This window comes from Lepidochelys kempii, chromosome 5 (assembly GCF_965140265.1).
Source record: "Lepidochelys kempii isolate rLepKem1 chromosome 5, rLepKem1.hap2, whole genome shotgun sequence".
Lineage (NCBI taxonomy): Eukaryota > Metazoa > Chordata > Testudines > Cheloniidae > Lepidochelys > Lepidochelys kempii.
The window spans coordinates 62,692,525-62,715,427 of record NC_133260.1 but is presented as its reverse complement, the minus strand read 5'-3'; the positions used below and the strand labels follow the sequence as shown (position 1 = coordinate 62,715,427).

General features: G+C 42.3%; 1 protein-coding gene across 1 annotated transcript in view; it reads right to left on the bottom strand.

Annotated features, from left to right (window-relative positions):
- LNPEP (leucyl and cystinyl aminopeptidase) overlaps positions 1-22,903 on the bottom strand; it is a 103,239-nt gene that overhangs the window by 24,426 nt on the left and 55,910 nt on the right. The window contains exons 3-8 of the mRNA XM_073344573.1: positions 16,758-16,896; positions 10,557-10,688; positions 8,566-8,686; positions 7,839-7,993; positions 7,349-7,462; positions 5,343-5,474 (exon numbers count right to left, since the gene is read on the bottom strand). Of these exons, the coding sequence (XP_073200674.1) occupies positions 5,343-5,474; positions 7,349-7,462; positions 7,839-7,993; positions 8,566-8,686; positions 10,557-10,688; positions 16,758-16,896 (793 nt within the window). The remainder of the gene's footprint in view (positions 1-5,342; positions 5,475-7,348; positions 7,463-7,838; positions 7,994-8,565; positions 8,687-10,556; positions 10,689-16,757; positions 16,897-22,903) is intronic.

Genomic DNA, 22,903 nt, shown 5'->3' with positions numbered 1-22,903 from the left:
CAGTTTTCTTACTGTATTAGGCACAGACTTGCGGGTTTTATTTTATTGTACGTGGTAATTCACTTTGTTCTGTCGGTTACTACTTGGAACCACTTAAATCCTACTTTCTGTGTTTAATAAAATCACTTTTTACTTATTAATTAACCCAGGGTATGTATTAATACCTGGGGGCAAACAGCTGTGCATCTCTATCAGTGTTATAGAGGGCGAACAATTTAGGAGTTTACCCTGTATAAGCTTTATACAGGGTAAAACTAATTTATTTGGGGTTTGGACCCCATTGGGAGTTGGGCATCTGAGTGTTAAAGACAGGAACATTTCTTAAGATGCTTTCAATTAAGCTTGCAGTTTAGGGGATGTGGGTCAGACCTGGGTATGTGTTTGTGGCCGGCAAGCGTGTCTGGCACAGCCAGGCAGGGCTCTGGAGTCCCAAGCTGGCAGGGAAAGCAGAGGCAGTAATAGTCTTGGCACATCAGTTGGCAGTCCCAAGGGGGTTTCTATGATCCAACCTGTCACAATGATACCTGGATACACACAAATCTTTAACAGTCCTGGGACCCCACCTCCTCCTGGGATCCTCCCTTCCCCTATCCCCCTCAGTGCTGATGTGTTCTTTTTGTTTGTCTCTCTCCTCCGGTTGTTTAATAAAATAATTGTTTTGGTTTGAAAGTAATCTTTATTCCATTAATTGAAAGCAAACAGAGCCCTGCAAAGCAACAGGCAATTTTCTTAAACCCTCTTAGTGCATCATCTGTACCAATCACAATCACCTCCTAGCATTACAAGCACTGCACTCCTGAACATAGCAACAAATATTAGTGGCTTTCAGGTTCAAATCGCTGCCTCAAAGCATCCCTGATCCTTATGGCCCCGTGCTGCGCCCCTCTAATAGCCCTGGTCTCTGGCTATTCAAATTCAGCCTCCAAGTGCTAAGTCTCAGCAGTCAAGCACTGAGCAAAGCTTTCACCCTTCCCTTCACAAATATTATGGAGTGTACAGCATACAACTATAAGTATAGGAATAGGGTCATCGGCCAGGTCCAGCCTCCTATATAGGCAGCACCAGTGGGCCTTTAAATGGCCAAAAGCACACTCAACAGTTATTCTGCACTTGCTCAGCCTGTTGAACTGCTCCTTGCTGCTGTCAAGGTGCCCCATGTATGGCTTCATAAGCCACGACATTAAGGGGTAGGCAAGGTCTCCCAGGATCACAAATGGCATTTCGACTTCCCCTACGGTGATCTTCTGGTCTGGGAAGAAAGTCCCGGCTTGCAGCTTCCTGAACAGGCCAGTGTTCCGAAAGATGCGTGCATCATGCACCTTTCTGGACCAGCCTGCATTAATGTCCATGAAACGCCAGAGTGATCCACAAGCGCCTGAAGAACCATAGAGAAATACCCCTTGCAATTAATGTACTCAGTGGCCTGGTGTCAGACTTGGAATATATGTGCCATCTATCGCCCCTCAGCAGTTAGGGAAGCCCATTTGTGTAAAGCCATCCACAATGTCACGCACGTTGCCCAGAGTCACAGTCTTTCAGAGTAGGATGCGATTAACGGCTCGGCACACTTCCATCAACACAAGTCCAGCCATCGACTTTCCCACTCCGTACTGGTTAGCGACTGATCGGTCTGAGTCTGGAGTAGCTAGCTTCCATAGTGCAATTGCCACGCGCCTCTCCAACGGCAGGGCAGCTCTCATTCTCGTGTCCTTGTGTCGTAAGGCTGGGACAAGCTCATCACACAGTCCCATGAATATGGCTTTCCTCAGCCGAAAGTTCTGCAGCCACTGCTCGTCATCCCAGACGTGCATGACGATGTGATCCCACCACTCAGTGCTTATTTCCCGAGCCCAAAAGTGGCATTCCACTATGCTCAGCATCTCCGTGAATGCCACAAGCAATCCCGTGTCATAGCTATTACCTGTGGCAAGATCGATGCTGAACTTCTCTTGCCTTTGTAGTTTAAGGAATAACTCCACTGCCACTTGTACGTGTTAGTCAGAGCAAGCAGCATATTGATCAACAGTGCGGGATCCATTCCTGCAGCCCGAAGAGGCAGAGCATGCAGTACACAAACCATTGAAAGATGGCACCAAATGCGGACTGAGGCACAGGGATTGCTGGAATGCAAAGCAATGCAACACAGGGCATTGGGACAGGACCCAGGATGCCCCACAACCACCTCTGCCTTCCCACAACTCCTATCAGCAGAAGAGGAAGAGATGTTCTGTAGGACAGCTGCCCAGAGTGCACCGCTCCGAAGACCACTGCCAGTGCCACAAGTGTGAACACACTATTGCGCAGGCAGCCGACAGTGTGAACACACAACAGCGGTTTCCCTTCAGTGCTCTCTGAGCAGCGCTGTAATTGTCGGTGCAGTAACTCGGCCAGTGTAGACATACCCTCAGTTGAAAACTAGGATCCTCCATGGAAACATTTCTACATCACAGCAACCCAGTCCATAAATGGCCCAAGGATAGACAGATTGCAGCTAAAGTGACACTGACCTTGAATAGTTTACGTACATCACACTGTTGGTATAAAAAAAAAAACAAAAACAAAAATACCACACACACTGGAGAAAGAATGAAAAAGACCTCTGGGGAACTCCAGCTATTTAACATTTGTGTGACATCACAAGTGCTGCTCTTAACAAGTTTTGCATGAATATTTTAGAATTTAAGGAAGACATCCTCAGGGAATTTAAAGGCTTTAGCTATCTGAACTGCAGGTGTGTCATTTACTACAAAGCTTTTTAAACACTGGCAATCTTCACTTCTTTGCATGCTTGCATTTGTGCTTTAGATTTGACTTTATTTGCTCATTTTCTCATGAATTAGTGTAATGTGTCTCCAACGAACAGTTTGTTCCACTAGCATTTTCTTGTTTTTAGGAAGTGTTCAGATAACCTGGTGGCCTAGAGGTTTGTACTCCCAACTTCCTGTAAGAGACCAAGGCTCAATTTCTGATTCTGGGCTCCTTGTACTCCTTAGAGTCAGAGGCACCTGCACCATCGGGCATGCCGGAGCCAGCACTGAGCCAGTCTGTGTTCCTCTTAGGGGAGACAGAAAAGTTACCTCAGGATCTGGAGTGTCCCCAATCAGCTTTATGGGACCTCTTAATTGGTGTTGATGATGGAGAACAACTCCTGCGCCTCTTCAGAGACAACCCAGTCCCAGAACAGGTGGCAGACATTCTCTCCGAGCCAGAGAGCAATCTGCGCCCTGAGGAAGGCCTCAGTACTGGGTGAACCCTCATGGCCTGTTCAAGCAGGTGCTGCTTCAACCAAAAGGACCCATGTCACCCGAGTCCATCTGCTGTTCTTTTAAGAAGAGAAGCAGCACTCATTTAGATGGGCTTTGCCCAGAAAAAGCAAGCACCACGTGTGGGGTTCGCTATTGGGGAATCGCCCCTCCACACAAAGTGCAATGCTTGAACCCCAGTGATGGCATCACCAGGGAGCACTACCACTAAACAAAAAACACATTACTAATTATCAACTATGTACAACAATTAGGCTGGGGGGGAGGGGGACGGGAAAGAAGAAAGCCAAAGGTCATGAACCACCACCACTGCCCAGAGCTCCAACTCCAGCTGACGGGTGGTAAGAAGCAACTGAAGGAGGTTGGGGTGACGCAGCCTTATATAGCCAGGGGAGGGGCTACAGTCATGAGGTACAAACGCCATCCCTCTAGGGGTACTGCTAGATCTCTGGCGTGCACTCACCTACTTTGAATACACATCTGTATCTACTTGAAGAAGAACGACACTTACCAGAGCAAGGCTAAACCAAAGTTATTCAATGCAATATTCAATCTTTAGGGCCTGATCCAGAGTCCACTGAAGTCATTGAGAGTCTTTCCGTGAACTCCAATAGGTTTTACGTCAGGCTATTAAAGCGTAGGATTTAAACATGAAGTAAAACTCTTAAAACCACATTCGTTTCTATGAAGATATTCTGAGTGAAAGATTGGATCACCTGCAATTCTTAGCCTTGCTATTGATTTCCCAATAGCCCCTTAAAAGTAATCTCTTTATTAAGAAGGTGTACAATAATCATCTGGAGGCCCAAGACAACATTCAGATCCTATTTGGCAGTGCAAAGCTCCTGTCATCACACATCCTAGGGACAGATGGCAATCAGAGCCTCACAGGCAAGGCAGCTTGAAAGTGACATGCTCTTGTGCTTCCACTTTAGAGAGTGGAGCACCAATGGAAATGCAGAGGCTTCGTTATGGCAAGCTGCTTCCATTATAATGCTGCAATTGGCATCTCAGATGTCCCCAGGGTGTTGGGATGAGAAGTGTTGGATTTTAAGCTCTGTATCTATTTAAAAAGAAAAAAAGAAAAAGAAAAAAAGTCTTTCATTAGGTACTAGTTTCCCCCTACCCTCACACTCCTATCCCTGCAAAAAGCACAAAGATGATGAAAAGGTCAAAGTCAAATGTTAACAAGGAAAATAATCGGTCTTGCTTTTAAGTTAGTGTGGAATACAAACACAGAGCTGAAAGCAAAAATAGGTTTAGCAAATTTAAATATGTGTTTAAGACGTGATGGTGTCAATATTTGGGTATATTTTTGTGTTGTAGTAAACTGGAAGGGTCTACAGAAAATATGGACGAGAAAAGTGAGGGACACAAACTATAGAGATGTGAATGAAATCTTTTCCTATGGAAAAATAGACAGATTCTTGGGTGCAGCTGAGTTCTGCTCAACACACAACTGAAATATGAGGAGAAAAGGGTGATTATATGCCACTTTTACATCCTACTAGTGCTGAGTCCAATCCTGATCCTAGGTCCAGTCACAATTTACAGCAGTCTCAGGTCTGCCCTAATTTTCATCCAGCTACAATTGCCCTTAAGGAGTAATTCCAGGATCTAGAGATCACCAGAGTACCAGTGGACTCCATGCACCCACTGCCGCACCTAAGTCCCTGGAGGGCAGGGGGATGCGGTGGGGGTTGACAGGTAAAGTCATGGAGGTTGGGGTGGGAAAAGAGAGGCACAGAGCCAGCTACACTGGTGTAACATGACATTGGGCACGTATGTTAGTATACTGAATGGGATCAAATGCCTACTCATAGGAGAATAATTTAATCAGTATTAAAACACAGAAAACCTCTCATGAAATGTACAGTTTTCTCTTGAGATAAAAATACTGGAGGCCAAGTAAAAAAGCTGGCATCTTATGAGCAGCCTAACTTGCATTTACCCACAAGGATGATTAAAGAAAAAGTTCCTGACTTAATTTGTTATTTCCCAAAAGAAGATGATTTTGGAAAAGAGATATATACAAAACACACGAGACAGAGTGATTTTGCTAGCCTCTTCTGAGGTTACCTTGATATAGGAAAGCGCATCGAACATTTCTTCAATCTGCTCTGAAGATTGGACAGCAGAGGAGATTGGACGTGAGGCGTTTAAGGAGTCTTTCATCATTGTCTTGAATCGTAGTTTCAGGAATTCTTCATCCTAGAAGAGAAATAGGAGTTTTTGCCCACGTGAGAAGTTAGAACAATAAAGGATTATGCCAAATTCACTATAATTCAGAACTGGAACGCAGAGCCTGGAATAGATAAGTTAAGCATTCCTTCTCCCTGCTGTCCTATTTACTTGGCATGTAGCCTAGTCATCTGACCCTCTCCATTTTGAGGCTCAGACTCTCTTTTCTTCTCTCACTGGAGACAGCAAACCAGTCAGTCAATCTCCTCTACCTAGATTATCATTGTTTAGTGCACTGTGGAACCATCAGCTCTCTTCCTCCCAAACCATAGCAGCAGAAGCTTACTAATGGACACACTTGTAAACCTGTATCTGCATTGCCACGAAGAGAGGTACCATGCACAATTCCACAGCCTACAAGAATAAAGTGTCCAAAGACCCAGTCTCTCCACAACAACCAGCCTCTCTTCACAGCATAACAGCAGATATTCAGCAACAGTTAAAACCCTTGGCTTTCAACAGAGGTAGGATTTTGTAGAGAGTCTGTAATTGGCATAATTTGTAACTTGATTATGCTGCCAAACACAGAATCAAGGCACATACACATTCAGGTCAATCGGACTCTACAGAGCCAAAGGTTTGGTGTAGGCAGATCCTTTTGCAGGTTCAGGGCCATATACTGTAAATTTGTTGGTACAGGAACCAGTGTCTGTTATTTGCAGCTATAAAGCAGCCTGCACACCCACAGTATGATGCTGTATAATAATCTAACCATAATCACCTGCCATAGGAATGAATATCTTCAGAAATACTGAAGTGTTTTAGCTAATACATTGTCTAACACAGGTTGGACTGGCAATGGTTTATATAATCCTTCCTCCAAATGAATGAACTAATGAGGCTGAAGAAGTGATTCCACAATAATTATAGTCTAAAAAAATTACAGTGAAGTCACTGGACTATAGAATGACTTGTTAGGAATATGCACACTGAACATTAAACCTGATCTTCTTGGCACCAGAACCTGAAATCTTTATTACATTCTAGATTTACATGCAGCAACTTTAAATAAACGCACTGAATATTACCAGAGTACCTCTACCTCCTACACTTCAGAGTCTGACCTACAACTATCCAACAGTGAGATGGCAGATATTTTGCCTTTTTTTATTTCAGTGGGGCTTTGTCTGGGTGCAGAGGTCTGCTAATGTGTTTATGAGTGCAGGATTGAGGCTTTAGAGCACTCCTGATAAGAAAAATAAAGATCAATGAATAAAATAGTCAAGTTGCTCTGGGGCCAATATACATTTTCTGTGAAGATTTAGATACTGTTTTCTTTAAGTGTGCATGCGGGAGGAGTTTGATAAAACATTTTTGGCACCACCAAGTGGTGAAATTTTAGGCTTCAAAGCAGCAATTTAATTTTTTTTTAAAGCAACTTGTTTGACTGAAAAGTTACAACCACAAGATTCTAAATGAGATTTAGAAGTATACAACACGTAACTTGCACAGTAGGTTAAAATACACACTCATGCAAAGCATGATTCAGTGTTAAACACTAGATCACTGATTAAACAAAGCAAAAAAGTTTTGCCCATTATTTTGTGCCTATGAAGAAAACATCAATTTATCTGTTTCAAAGGAGGTCACACGTAAAGGAGTGCATGTGCAAACTTGTAGGCCACTTTTGAAAATTTAGCCCACACAATTTTATTTAAACAGTGATTAAGATTCCATATTATTTGTAATCTTATCAGTGAGTGTCCTTGGAACGATTTAGAGTGCAATTTATGTCAGATTTTCATCACCTAAACCTCGTGAAATGGAGGTAAAAAAAATTATGTCAGCATTAAAAAGAAACCTCACTGATGGGAGAAAACTTCAGATTTAGATGAAGTACTCACAGTCTGCAGTTCTGGGAAAGTTCTTTCCATGGCATAGTATTCCATAAAAGTGGCAAATCCTTCATTCAGCCAAAGATCATTCCACCATTCCATAGTTACTAAATTACCAAACCACTGGGGGGGGGTGAGGGGGGGCAAAAAACAAACAGTTTTTAATTGTGCAAGATGTGAGAAAAATCAGTCAAATTTCAAGATTATAACAAACGTATAATCCAACCAAGAAAAGACACTTTATGAAGGGCTACATTGTGGTTTTGCCACAAACCCTATGTACAGGGCAACATTTAGTTGTGCTTCCCCACAAACAAGCTAGGAAAGAGATTACGACCCAGAGGTCCAGTAACTTCCAGTTTCCTGCTACACCAAGAGCAAAATACTCACAAGTTCTATACCCGGTGCAGTGCATATGCTTAGCAAGTGTAATAGGGAAGGGGAAGTGTTAGAATGAGAGAAGACTGCATTGTTAAAATATAGCATTTTAATCCAGTACCTGATGAGCCAGCTCATGAGCTATCACTGCAGTTACCAGCTTTTTATCCATTGCTGAAGAGGTTTTAATGTCATAAAGGAGTGTTGTCTCTCTAAAGGTGATTAAACCCCAGTTTTCCATAGCACCTGCCTGGAAATCAGGAATAGCTACCAAATCTGGGGAGTGAGGGAAAATAAATAAATGAACCAGACAGTCACAAGTTACAGTAATGCTGCACTTCAGATCTACCTGCTTTACCACAATCTAGATCTACCAAACTTCACTATTTAGCCACCAATGCTGCAAACACTACATGCTAGCTGTAAGTAAACAAGTCATCCCATTGATTTAAAGAGCAATTACGTACGGAGAAATAGTTTTGCAGGTTTGTGTCAGGTAGATATGTCACTCATACTGAGAATTCTCTATGTCCCTATCTGAGCATATAGTGTTAAAATGTACAGCAAAACTTCTCCAGAGGGCACACTGAATTGGCCTTTCTTACACCAAAGGTTTACAAACTTCTTGAGCCTGGGACCCATTTCCCACACACTCATACAAGCCCAGTTAAACAGCTATTAAATTTTAATATTTTTTTTTAAAGTCAGGTTTTGGAGGGTTTTTTATTCTTAAATTATTTTTATTTTGAAAAACCCTCTGAAGTATGGAAAAAACTGCTACTTATTAGAAAATTATTATATATTTATTTATATTTTTTTTAAAAAAAAGATAGATGAAAATGCTTTACCTAATTTTTGAAGAGGATACTCTATATGAAAATACTTCCGATAAAACTCCAGGAGCTTCACTGCTGTGTCTAGGGCATGCTCAACTTGGCCTAGCTTCTGTGGCATGGCATATATAGATACCTGGCATAATAAATAAAATAAATAATAAAAATAAATGAGAAGCAAGAAAATATTTCATGGGATGCAATCACAAACAGCAAGAGAGGGAACTGGTAGGCAAAAAACTAAGTGGATAGGGGTAATTCCCTGGCTAGTTTTAAGGAAATATATATAAAAATCACAAGCATTTGATATCAAAATGTTTGGCGATTGTTGTCACTTCTTTTATTCATCATCACTTGAAACTGTTTGAGGTACATTTATCCCCCAAATGCATCTGAATGTGCATAATGCTAGTCTGAGTCCGGATGCATACGTTATGCATTTGTTGATGACAACTCTAAGAATGCAATTCTCCCAGGAGTTACTGTTCCTCGCACCATTTAAACCTGGAGCTGGGGTAAACTGGATGAGGTGGAGAGGGCAAAACAGAGATTCCATATATATTGTGAGCCTGAGGATCTCACTGCATCAGCTCCATAGCAGCTAGAACCAAGGGGATTATTGGGAAGAGGCCACAGAAATCTTGTCTAGGTAGATCCAGTTGCTCCAATCCCTCCCCATCCAGTACAGTAGGTGTGGAGAGGTAGCAGCTGCTATTCCAGCTGCTGAGATGCTGTGTTCCACTCTGATGACTTGACTGTGGGAATGCACAAATTCTACCCCCTTTAGTTTCCATTCAAAATCTAAGCTCAGAATTTGTGCCTGGGATTGGGCAATTTCTCCCCAGTACAAGCAACCAAAAGAAAAATAAAGCTCCTCCAAACTGGACCACAGAGCCTAGCCTATTTATCTCTAATTACAACTATTTGCCTATGCAAGAAGGGAAGTCTGATAAAAATCCACAATTTTACTCTATATATTGGTTTAGAACAAGTTATATCAAGATAACATTTCTTAGCAGTATATCTGATCAGGGCTTCCTTTCCCTCCTGCAGCTTTGTTAACAAAGCTACTCTTTGGCTCCTTCTAGACAAGTACTAATGTTTTCCATTTCACCACAAAGGGACAGCTCCTGCTAGTGACAGGGTCTGATTCCCAAATTGTTACTCAAGTGAAGCTCCCACACCCCTTGTATGACTAAATACTGCAAGATCCCTCCTAAGTATCTTCCTTCTCGTCATTCTCAAGTATACAGCTTCCCACCAACCCAGCAGGTCATATCCCTGAAGCAATGCCACCAAAGATTAAATGAAGTCAAGAGCAGTTGCCAGGTGCTCAGGACTTTTCAAAAGTCAGGGCAGAAATATTCAGGCACCTACATATGGACTTAAAATTCTGGCCCAAGTCTGTCCTACTTGGAGCATAGACTAGTTTGGATAGTTGGCTCTAGGTAACATAGATATAGAGCCCAACTCCCTTTTTTGGGTACAGGAGAGTGCTTCTGCTGTCCCTTGCTCTCATGTGCAGTGATGTGGGAGAGAAGTAGCCATTTGGGAGATGGGGGGCAGGACAGCACTATTGTCACCTGCCGTGACTCCGCTGGGGGTAGACAGGTTAACATTCCAGCTGGGGCGTCACCAGAACTCTGCCAATGGAGCCTGCGCAGGACAGGTACTGAATCCATATCCCTTCTGGCTGGCTTGGCACTGCTCCTTCACAGACAAGCCCATCCTACTTTTGGCATCAGCTCTGAATCCCCCAGCACTGTGAGCTGTGCAAGTGGCTTGCACCACTATACCCTTGCTCTGGGCAGACTTTCTGCAGCCAGGAGCCTGCTGTCAAGTTCTGGCAACACAAGCAGGCCACCGCTCTGGAATCAATCCAGTCCACAGCATAAGATTATTTGCTAGACACTCTTATAATAGGTGATAGGCACAGAGTAAGCAGGAAAACATCCCAGAGAGCTACTCATGTATGTGTAGAGGTTAAAAGTACAACGGAAACATACCAGAGTCCTATTAGTTTCCTTACTGATATTCTTCAGATTTGCAACAATGAACGCTACCAAGTAAGTACTCATCTTCAAACTCACAAAGAATTCATCTTGAACTATTCCAGCTGCCACAGGGATGGTTACATTCTGCAGATTTAAAAAAAAAAAAGAAGAAGAAGATAATGTTACTACTGAGGCCAATTGGAAAAAAAAAAAAAAACAAACTATCAGATAAAGGGCTTGGAGACCATATAAACAAGTTACGCCTAGAGTGCACAATGGCAATTATAAGTAAGTTTGTCAGACCATTTTATTACAGTAGAACCTCAGAGTTATGAGCTGACTGGTCAACCAGAAACCTCATTTGGAACCAGAAGTATACAATCAGGCAGCAGCAGGAAAAAAACAACAACAAATACAGTACAGTACTGTTTGTACTGTACTGTGTTAAACAAGCTACTAAAAAGTAAAAGGGAAAGTTTAAAAAAAAGATTTGACCAGGTAGGGAAACTTGATTCATTTAAATAAGATGGTTAAAAGCAGCATTTTTCTTCTGCATAGTAAAGTTTCAAAGCTGTTTTAAGTCAATGTTCAATTCTAAACTTGCAAAACAACCACCGTAACTCTTTGTTCAGAGTTACGAACAACCTCCATTCCCGGAGGTTTGACTGTGTTTTAAGGTGCTAAGATACTAGTGGCCATGTAAAACCCCAAGATATATACATAGGCAAGTTGCTCATAATGTAACAAAATGTACTTATGATGAAGCTAACATTTTCCAGGTCTACTTTGCATGCCAGACAGAGTTTATGAAAATCCTATAAGAAAAGTACACAGCATACTACAGATTAACTGACAACATAGAACAGTGAAGGTTTGGGGATATATCTGTTATTTTAGGCAGCTTTTGTAGCCATAAAATTGAGTTATCTGCCTTATCCTCTGCATAGTGCCTACATTAGGCTGCACAGCTGACTGAATGAAACTGTATAGTTCATGGGGGGGGGGGGGTGGAAGAGAAGGAACAACATCGTTGAAATAATGTATTCCCTGTTTGTCAGGCAAGAAAACTTGGCCCTGATTCTGAAAACACATCAACTTTCAGCCTTAATCTCATAAATTTTAAGCCTGAAGGTACCATTATGACCCTCTAGTATAATCTACGTTACAGAGACCACATATTTTCACCCAATAATTCCTGTACCAAGCCCACAACTTCTGGTTGAATTAGAATGTGTCTTTCTGAGACAATCCAGTTTTACCTTAAAGACATCAAGTGATGGAGAATTTACCACATCCCCTTGGTAAATTGTTTCAATGGCTAAATGCCCTCACATACAAGTTTACACTTTATTTCCAACCTCAATTTGTTTAGTTTCAACTTGCAGCCATTAAATCTTGTTATGCCTTCATCAGCTAGTTGAAAGAGTACTCTTCTCTGAAACCTTCTCCCCATGTAGGTACTATTTATAGACTTGATCAAGTCACCTTTTAACCTTCCTGTGGATACATTAAATGCTTGAGCTTCTTTATGATGAGAGACTTAACTTGGGTTTTCCCAGAGGCCTCCAATCATCCTTATAGCAAACAAAAAGATGTCAAAAAATTGTAAGAGTTTAGACATTAGAACTGGACACAGTATTCCAGTCTCACTAGTGCTATACACAGAGAATGCCAATCCTCTGCTCCTATTTAACATTCCACAGTTTATGCAGCCAAGATTCACTTTAGTCCTCTAGAGCTCCCAATGTAATGCTGTAGCTATGTTCAGTTGGTTATCCACCATGATCCCTAAATCCTGAGAAATCTGATGGACTTGAAGTTCAACATGTGCTCAAGTGTTGGTAGGATCTGGGCCTAAATTGTCAAATCTAAGTTAATAAAGATACTACTTTCCTTGGCAATAAGTTAGTATACAAAACTTGGAGCTCCTTATAGGGAGCCTGCATAGATGTCCTTACAAAATCAGAGTGAAAAGTCACTGAACCTGTCGTACTAAATGTAATGTACTGTACATTTAAGAAATCGTATGGGACTGTATAACTAAAAGACTTTTGTAATGCATATGCACAAGATGGCAAGTATTCTTGACAGAACGCAAAATTCAGAATCAACTAATATAAATAGCATATTCAGAAACATAACCATTATTCAGTTCAGAAATCAAAAAGTATTATATTTCAAATTACAAGGAGCCAATCTAACATGAATGATGAGTGAATAATTCTTTTTTAGATGACAATTTCATTAGTGAATTGATTATTTTACTTACTTTATTTCTTTTGTCATGCCCTCAAAGTGGATTCTCAGTGCTAAGTGAGGGACTTTACTACCCAATTCTCATTAACACCTTTTTCATATTGAGTGAAAAGGAACCTGGAAAATGCTGTTTTTAGAGGTTAGCAAACTGCACATTCCAGGTGGCAAGGTGCAGGGAGCAATTGGTGCACCGCTGATTTTAAATAAGGGATGGCAGGGGGAGTAATAGGAGGTGTCTGCTTAATTCAATTGTCCCTAAAAAAAAAAAAAAAAAAAAGGAAATAGCCCCCTCCTCTCCCCCCCCCCCCAAAATTGGGAATGGCGTGGGGGTGGGGGGAGAAAGGACTAATTACAGCTTGGCAGAAGTACCACAGTGAAAGACAGACAAGCTAGGGTGGTAGTGCAAGGGCAGATGGAGGGAACCAATCTGGGAACAGAGGAGCCAGGAGGAGGAGCAGTTGCTGACTAATCTAGGGAGCTCAGGAGAAGAGAAGCAGCATATAAATTTGCCATCTAATCTAGTTGCCAAACCCAGGGCACAATGTTTGGTAAAAGTAGGGGGCTGAGCACCAAATGGCTGCCCAGCATCTCTCAGGCATAGGAATATTTTAGATATGCTGAAGAGGTTGCCTGGGCTCTAGTTGAGTGGGCCCAGATGCCTGTGGGAATGGGCATATCTTCTATTTCGTAACATTGTAATGCATCGGGGTCCACTTGGATAATCCCTAGGAAGAAATGGCCTGATTTCTTGCAGCCTTTTCCAGTACCACAGATAAAGGGGGTCAACTGAATGGCTTTGTTTGGTCTAAAAGAAGGTCACTGGAAACATCTAATGTATGGAACTTGGTTTCTCTTAAGCCTGAGTGTGATTTGGGGAAGAAGATAGCGAGGTTGTTGGTTTGGATTAAATGATAAATCAGACACCATCTTGGTAGGAATTTAAGGTGGGGACTCAGCACCACCTTAACCCTGGGGAGGCAAGAGAAGTCATCCTACTGTTAGTGCTCGAATCTCACTAACTCTCCAGGCTGAGGGGATAGCCACTAGGAAGATTGTTTTGACTAGGTTGGTGAAGTAAGGACTTGGATATGCTTTCCATGAGGCCCGTAAGAACTACATTAAGGTCCCAGGATAGGAGACGATTCAGGGTGCATGAAACAGTGCTTTTAGAAATTTTGAAACAATGGGATGAGAGAACACAATATAAAAAAGTTTTAACAGGAAGGTGACAAGTTGAAATGACTGCTAAATGGACCCTCACAGAGCTGATGGTGAGCCTCATATCTTGAACTGTAGGCTATGATCTACACACTTGGGAATAGAAGCTTGTAATGGGTTGAGATCTTGTTATGAAGCCCAGATGGAAAAATTCTTCCACTTTAGAACATAATGGTCTGACCCAGTGTGGCCAATGGCCCACTGGGCCATCTAGCCCAGTAGAGTGTCTGAAGACAGAAGTGGTGCCAGATGCTTCAGAGAGAGAGAACAGAACATGGTAATTATTGAGTGGATTCATCCCGTTGTCCAGTCCCAGCTTCCGGCAGTCAGAGGTTTAGTGACACACAGATTATGGGTGTTCCTAACTATCTTATTAGAGATCAGCCCTCCTTTCTGGGGAGCTCATCAATGAATGAGATCTTGTCACAGGCTAGGTAGTCATATTTAGCAAACAGGGTTTTATAGCGGCTGTTTGCCCTTGAAGAAGATGCCAGAAAGTAGGCCTTTCTACTTAAGAGATCAAACTCTTGGGCTTTTTGTTCTTAGGAGTGTGGTCCTATCTGCTTGGATCTCTCCTTTACTGCAGATACCATGAGGGAGTTAGAAGTCATTAAATCCTTTTGGAGTGACTTGGTATCTTTCTCTGCTCATTTTGATGTTGGAAATAAAGGCTTGAACCTGCTATCGGTATTTTACAGGCTCTTGGATGCTTTCATTTATTCGCATTGCCAATCTGCCTGGGAAATCAGAATGGGTAGTATCACATAACATATGTGCTTTCTCCCTTACAGATAATTCAGTGTCCTGAGTGTCTGCTATCGTTCCCAACAATTCCTGAAAGGGCTTGAAGTCATCAGAATGTGATATTGGCGGGGATGTCACCATGTCATCCAGAGAGAAGGAAGATAGATCTTCAGGATTATTCAGCTGAAAAGGGTTAAGAGGAGTCTCCTGGGGATCTTGGAAGGAGTCATCTTCTGATTCTTCCTCCTGAGCATCTGACCCTACTCATATTCTTATTCTCTTGTGATGTCTACTTCATCAAGGGATCTAGCAACGGACCTAACTGGCATCTAGTGGATCTAGATCACTTATAGGTAGAGCAAGAGGCAGAGGAGCACCTAGAGGGTATATAAGGGGCCCAGAATAGCTGAGAAGGTATAAGGAGAAGTCTACCCAGGATGTCAGGATGCTGTGGGTGGGTGGGTGGGGAGGAAGAGAGAGTTAGGAGTTCTGGAGGTTAAATCTAAGGGACACTGTGCTTGAGGAATTCCTAGGAAGAGTGGTGGGAAGAACTTCTGCATCAGGGCCTCTGCTAGATTCTGGAAAGAATGAGTGAACAGCAAAGAGAAGGAGTTTAGGCTCAGCCATTAGGTGGCAAGGTGCCTTGGCACCAAGTAGTAATCTAAAGAAAGGGAAGATTTTAAACAAAACCAACTAGACTGCCAACAGGGCAGAAATTCATCACTATGCTAATTTATCTAATATTTACAAACCAAGCTGGTGGATGGCTGCTAGGAGGTAGCAAGCAAACACTACCAAGTTTTACCTCGCTGCCGCAGGCAATAACTGGGAACTGAAAGATAGTTGGGGATGCTCTGCTCTATACGCAGTGGTGAGCTGGAGCCGTTTCCCACTGGTTCGCTAGAGCCGGTTGTTAAATTTAGAAGCCCTTTTAGAACCGGTTGTTCTGCAACAACCGACTCCATGGGTGCTCCAGCCCTGGAGCACCCAAGGGGAAAATTTGGTGGGTGCAGAGCACCAACCAGCAGCTCCCCGCCCCGCCCCACCCCCGACTCACCTACGCTCCGCCTCCTCCCCTGAACGTGCAGCCCTGCTCCAGCCCCAGAGCACCCACGGAGTCAGCGCCTAAGGCGCCACTTTTGATGTGATCAGTAGGGGGGGGAGTAGCTGCTCCCCCCCAGCTATGCTCCCCCACCCCTAAGAGCCAGAGGGACCTGCCGGATGCTTCCTGGGAGCTGCCCCAGGTAAGCACTGCTGGGACTCCCCATCTCACCCACCCCCGGCAGGTGCCTCTGACTCTTAGGGGTGAGGTGGGCACCCACTACGGTGGCCCACAAGACCCTCCTGCCCGGTTCTGGGGGCAGTCAGGGGACAGGGGAGGGGGTTGGATAGGGCAGGAGTCCTGGGGTGGCGGGGGTGGGCAACGACCCCCTCGTGGGGTGAGGAGGGAACCCATTGTTAAGATTTTGGCAGCTCATCACTGTCTATATGCGATTGTGTTGGGGAGCACAAGGACAAGGACATGTAATGTGCAGGCACTGTCCCAATGGATGCTGCAAAACAGAAGATTTCAATCTTGTGCTCATGCACACCATAAATGGGATCCACATGGACCAAACCTCGAAGAAGAATCTTAAGTTCGAAAGAGAGTGGTGCAACAACCGAAGTGCATGTAGATATACAGTCCCATGCCAGTTCAGTCCAACTGCTGGCTGTAGCCATTCAACATTCCTATAGTACATCCAGTACCATGTAGTACACTAAACAGTTATCTGATCTGGGATACACTCTAAATCTAAATGTGTAAGGTCTTTGGAGCAAGTCAGCCTTTTTATTACATGTTTGTATGGTGTCTTGCACAGACCCCTGTCTGGGTCATCTATGCTCTCTTGTGACACAAATTAACAAAGTGATTCAGAGTACTTTTAATACAGAGCACCTAAAAGACACACATCCATCCTCTAATATTCGTGCATTAGAAGAGCATAACTGTACCTTTGGCATATTTGACAGAGTGGAGTGCTGTTCATCTCTCTTGATCTTAATTAGAAAAGTGGCTTTAAATGCTGGTTCATCGAAGCATGGAAAAGCAGACCTTGCAGCCAGAGGCTCAAACTGAGTTGCTGCAAGCCATCTAATGAAAAGAAAAGACACGTTAAAAAATATAAGAGTTGGTATTACCATTCTTTAATAAATCAAGAATGGTTACTTTGAGGATTGGAATGGAATGAAGTTTTATTGGGAGAAGCTGGGAACAGAGAGGTAGCCATGATTTGTCAGGATAGAATAAGCACACTTTTAAGAAAGGCCTGTCATCAGTTTAAGTCTCAGAAGATTTTTCAATGTAATTTTTATTCAATGTTCTTTCTAGCATAATGCAGTCAGAAGATACAGTTTGGCTAATGCATCAAACTATAAACAGATTAGATTGAAATACAGGGCACATTATCAGTAAACAATTGTCCCAACAACCAAGTACTGAAAAGCTCATATATCCCTAAGAGTACATAGCCCAAAAGAAGAGTAAGAAACATGTACCGGCACTTCTATTTTGAAGTGTCTAACAATGCGAATAAACTTCATGCCCCACTGGCAGACAGGGTGACTGACTGCTTCTGTCCATCCATAACTTTCAACCAGACAGGAAAAGCCACTTCCAGGTCCTATCTAATTGTTCCCCTCCCTGTCACTGACTTGTGGACAACTGCTGGCCCAGTCAATGTCTTTGGGTACGTCTACACTAGAAATGCTACAGTGACACAAACTACTTTAGTGCAGACACTAAGTTGACGGAAGGTTTTCTTCCATTGCAATAGTAAATCCAGCTTTCTAAGAGGTGACAGCACAGAGGTTCTCAACAAATTTTGACTCAGTGCAGCCACCAACTGTTGCTGGTGGCTGCCCTGACATTTTTTTCCTAAAATACTTAATTAACTTTAAGAAAAAATAAATATTAGGGCTGTCAATCAATTAAAAAAAATTAATCATGATTAATCATGCTGTTAAACAATAGAATACCATTTATTTAAATATTTTGGATGTCTTCTATATTTTCAAACATATTAATTTCAATTACAACACAATACAAAAATGTATAGTGCTCACTTTATATTTAATTTTTATTACAAATATTTTCACTGTAAAAAATAATATTTTTCAATTGTGCACTGCAGTACTTGTAATGGGAATCTCTTTATCATGAAAGTTGAACTTACAAATGTAGAATTATGTACAAAAAACCTGCATTCAAAAATAAAACAATGTAAAACTTTAGAGCCTACAAATCCACTCAGTCCTACTTCTTGTTCAGGCAATCGCTCAGATAAACAAGTTTGTTTACATTTGCAGAAGATAATGCTGCCCATTTCTTGTTTACTATGGCACCTGAAATTGAGAACAGGCATTCGCATGGCACTGTTATAGCTGGCGTCGCAAGATATTTATGTGCCAGATGTGCTAAAGATTCATATGTCCCTTCATGCTTCAACCACCATTCCAGAGGACAAGTCCATGCTGATGAAGTGTTCTGCTCGATAACAATCCAAACCAGTGCAGACTGACGCATGTTCATTTTCATATCTGAATCAGATACCACCAGCAGAAGGTTGATTTTCTTTTTTGGTGTTTCAGGTTCTGTAGTTGCCACATCGGAGCATTGCTCTTTTAAGACATCTGAAAGCATGCTCTCTACACTCGTCCCTCTCAGATTTTGGAAGACACTTCAGACTCTTAAACCTTGAGTAGAATGCCATATCTATCCTTAGAAATCTCATATTGGTACCTTCTTTGCGTTTTGTCAAATCTGCAGTGAAAGCATTATTAAAATGAACAACATGTGCTGGGTCATCCTCCAAGATTACTATAACATAAAATATATGGCAGAATGAGGGTAAAACAGAGCAGGAGGCATACAATTCTCAGCCCCACAAGGAGATCAGTCACAAATTTAATTAATGCATTTTTTTTTTTAAAAAACTAGTATCATCAGCATGTTCTCTGGAATGGTGGCCGAAGCATGAAGGAGCATACCATTGTTTAGCATACCTGGCACATAAATACTTTGCAATGCCTGCTACAAAAGTGCCACACGAAAGCCTATTCTCACTTTCAAGTGACACTGTAAATAAGAAGCAGGCAGTATTATCTCCTGTAAATGTAAACAAACTTGTTTGTCTTAGCAGTTGGCTGAACAAGAAGTAGGACTGAGTGGACCTGTAGGCTCTAAAGTTTTACACTCTTGTTTTTGAGTGCAGTTATGTAACAAAAGAAAACAAAAATCTAAATTTGTAAATTGCACTTTCATGATAAAGAGATTGCACTTCAGTACTTGTATGAGGTGAATTGAAAAATACTGTTTCTTTTGTTTAATTTTTACAGTGAAAATATTTGTAATAAAAAATATAAAGTGAGCACTGTACACTTCATATTCTGTGTTGTAATTGGAGTCAATATATTTGAAAATGTAGAACATCCAAAAATATTTAATAAATGTCAATTGGAATTCTATTGTTTAATAGTGTGATTAAAACTGCAATTAACTCAAAAAAATTAACTGCGATTAATCAGGTGAGTTAACTACAATTGATCGACAGCCCTAATAAATATGCACATATACATGTCCAAATCATTGTAATTTATTTATGTAGGGATTGTTTGTGTACTAGATAATAAAAATAATGCTAAGAAAAGTGATACTTGTATCTGTGTTAATATCACTTTTCACAAGTAGTCCTGGCAAATTAAGACTTGGATGGAGGGATGGGGAGCAGCAGGGGCCATGGAGGATGGATGTAGGGCTTGGGGAGACAGCGGAGGCCAGGGGGGATAGATGGGAGACCCTGCCACTGTGCGTCGGGGCTGAGGGTCAACACCCTGGGCCAGCACCTACTGGAGCCCAGTGGCTCAGCACCAGTTGCTGCGTTACAGGACTGGGGATTTGTGCTCAGGGCCAGGGATCAGTGCCTGCTGCCACATGGCCAGAGGTCAGTGACTGGGGCCAGCACCTGCTGCCACACGGCTGGGGCTAGGGGCAGAAGCCTGCTGCCAGACAGCTAGGGCTGAAGGTCAGCACCCGCCAGAGCCCAGGGTCAGCTCCCATTGCCACACAACCAGGGCTGGAGATCTGCACCCAGGACTGGTGCCCAGGGCCAGCACCCACCAGAGCCAAGGGTCAGCAACCAGGGCAGGCACCCGCCACCTGGGTTGAGGGTCGGCACCATACAGCCCGGGATCAGCGCCAGGAATCACAGCCAGTCACCGCACTGTTGGGGTTAGAGCCTGAAGCCCCATGACTGAAGGTCAGGGCCATGTGACCAAAGCTGGGGTCAGTGCTTGAAACCCTGCAACCAGAGCTGGATATTGGTGGCTGGAGCCCTGGGCTGAAGCCAGGCTCCTTAAGTCCCAACCACTCCAGGGCTGAAGCCAAAACCCCACCAACCCTCACAGGTAGAGAACCCACCTTGCTCCTTCAGTATCATGCCCCACCTGTCTTCAGAAGTGGTGCAGGGCAGCACATCCAGGAGCAACAGGAAGTGAGGGACTGATGCGTTGCCCCCCATCACCACCCAGGAGGCTCTTGTGACCACAGAGAAACTCCCTGGTGGCTATATTTGAGAAACGCTGAGCTAGGTTGACAAAAGTATTCTTCCATTGACCAAGCAGCATCTACACCAGATCTTAGGTCAGCTTAATGACATTGCACACGGTGTGAAATTTTTCACAGCTCTGAGAGATGTAGTTAAGCTGACTTAAAGAGCTCATCTACACTACAAAGTTAACACATAAACAGAGGCAGGGAGGGAATCCTGTTCAACTCCATTTGACTAGAATCTTTGTTTCGCCAGGCCCAATAAATGTTGGTGGAGACTAGCAAATAGGAGACTGCAACACATCTTCCAAACATGGCACCAAAATACTTTTTTCTTTCTATCTTCCTTTCGATCTTTCAGAGTGGTCGAGAAAGCGTGTCCCCAACACAGACATCACACCTTCTACTGATAGCAATTTACACACTTTCCTAAATCCCACAGCTATGCTGTGACAACATGAAGGTACAGTAGTAGCTATCATCAGGCTGTTCACCCAGAAAGTGGAAGAGCTGCAGAGTCCTTTCTAAAAAAAGGGTCACATTCTGATTCAATCTTGTGGCTCTTTCCAAGTCTACCCACTGGCTCCTTCCTGTTCCTCCAGGCACACATCTGTTTCCTCTTACAGCTATATTGCCCCCCATAACTTCTTTGGCACTAGCAACCGTCTGTGCAGCTAATCAGGAGTGGTGACCTTTTCCAAAGCTGCCTCTCTGAACTTTCTTCTGACCCAGACAGACAAGCCTTGGAAAGTCACTACATTTTATTGTCCATTAACTTAAATCTCTTACTGACACACCTACTTGTATCAGTTTCTTAAAGCGTGTAGGTTGATTGCCATTAAGACACTGCACAATCTTGTGAGAAGTGCTTTCAGAGTTTGGCTCTTCTTGTTTAGTTCAACAGAAAAACTGTAGGATTAAGAACTGCTGAGATTTTAAATATAAGACTTGTGTTATCTGGCCTTCTTCTGAAAGCCCCTGCTCCTGGAGTCATACGTTTATGTGAGAATTTCAACTTTTTTTTTTTTTAAAAGTAGGTTTCTCGCTCTCATGGCTGTGGAATAAAGCTTGAAAGACATGAAACCCAGATCTCAAAAACAAAAGAAAAAAAATAACCCAGAATATATGGGGTTCAAAAATAAAAAGATTTTTCAGGGTCTGACTCATGTTTTTGAATGCATGGTAATGTTTCAACAGACAACTTACCCTATCCCCTCATCCTCAACAGGAAGAAAATGCCAACAGGGGGTGAGGGAAGAAAATTCTATCTCCTTCCCTCTCAAGAGATCAGGAAATGGTTTGTTTTCTTTGATGTCAGCCTGATAAACACAGCATCTGAATGTAGAGAGCTAATTTATCATTCACACACTAACACAGGTCAGTTTCACCCCTCAAAAGCCTGCATTTTTAAAAACGATAATGATGAAGTAAATTAAATGTAGAGAATGAAGGGAGGCTTTTTGGAAAGGGAACCGAATAGAAAATGAAAGCAAAATGGAACCCATTGCCCACAATTATTGGCATAAATGAATTTTGCCTTCTAAGCTCTGACTGCAGTTATTTTATTTCATTTCATATATTGCCTTGTAATGCCTGTGTTCTCAGCTTCTTCTTGTGGCAGTGTATTTTATTTAATCTTTCAGGTATGATATTTTGATGTGATGGACAACTCAGATTATAGTGATCTTTGGCTCACTAGCATGAGAATGCTATTGATAACAAATCTTTGTTATTTTAATTCAAAGCCAAAAGAATAAGGAAGAAAGATCAACAGCTGGCTACAACACTGGGAAAAATATCTGTTACCAGGTAACCTCCAGAGAGGGAGTTTCACCATATGCGTATGAATATCCTCTCCTTGATGTTTATGGATAAGATTTCTTTCCGAGTAGGAAAATATGGAACTTGTTTTGACCGTTCAAAAAATTGGCCAGCCAGACACAGCCAAACTGGAACAAACCAATGGTATCTAGACCAGACCTCTGTCTTCAAAAGCCAGGTGCTTTAGAAAGAAAAAAAAGTCATAAACCCACTGTGATGTGCCCAGTTCCACAACAGAACATATCATTTGGGGACTGGAGGACTCTGTGTTACTTGAGGACTCTTCCTATTAGATGGTGATCAATGCATGTACTGTTGCAGTCTATAAACTGCAAGTGTACCCCAGTTTTTATAGCAGCAGAAGTTCTTCTAAAATGACAAGATGTATACAACCCTTTTCTTGTCTATATTAAGCTATTTGCCTTAATGATATCCTGATGGTGATAAGTTCTACAGGTTAATTTTAAGTGACATCAAAAAGCATTTACTTTGACATTTTTTAATGTGTTGCCTTTTAAAATTTATCATTGTTAGTGTGTTATGGGAAGAGGAAGGGAGATCAACTGCATCATCTAGTTAAGTAAACTAGATTTTTTTTTAAATAGCGAAAGCTCAGCAAAACATCTTTCCACTATGCAGCTCTCTTGCTTTTCTACTAAAAATAAATAATCTTTACACTAGCTGGTTTTCTTTTTAAAATGGATTAGACTTAATTTTAAATCTGGATTTATTT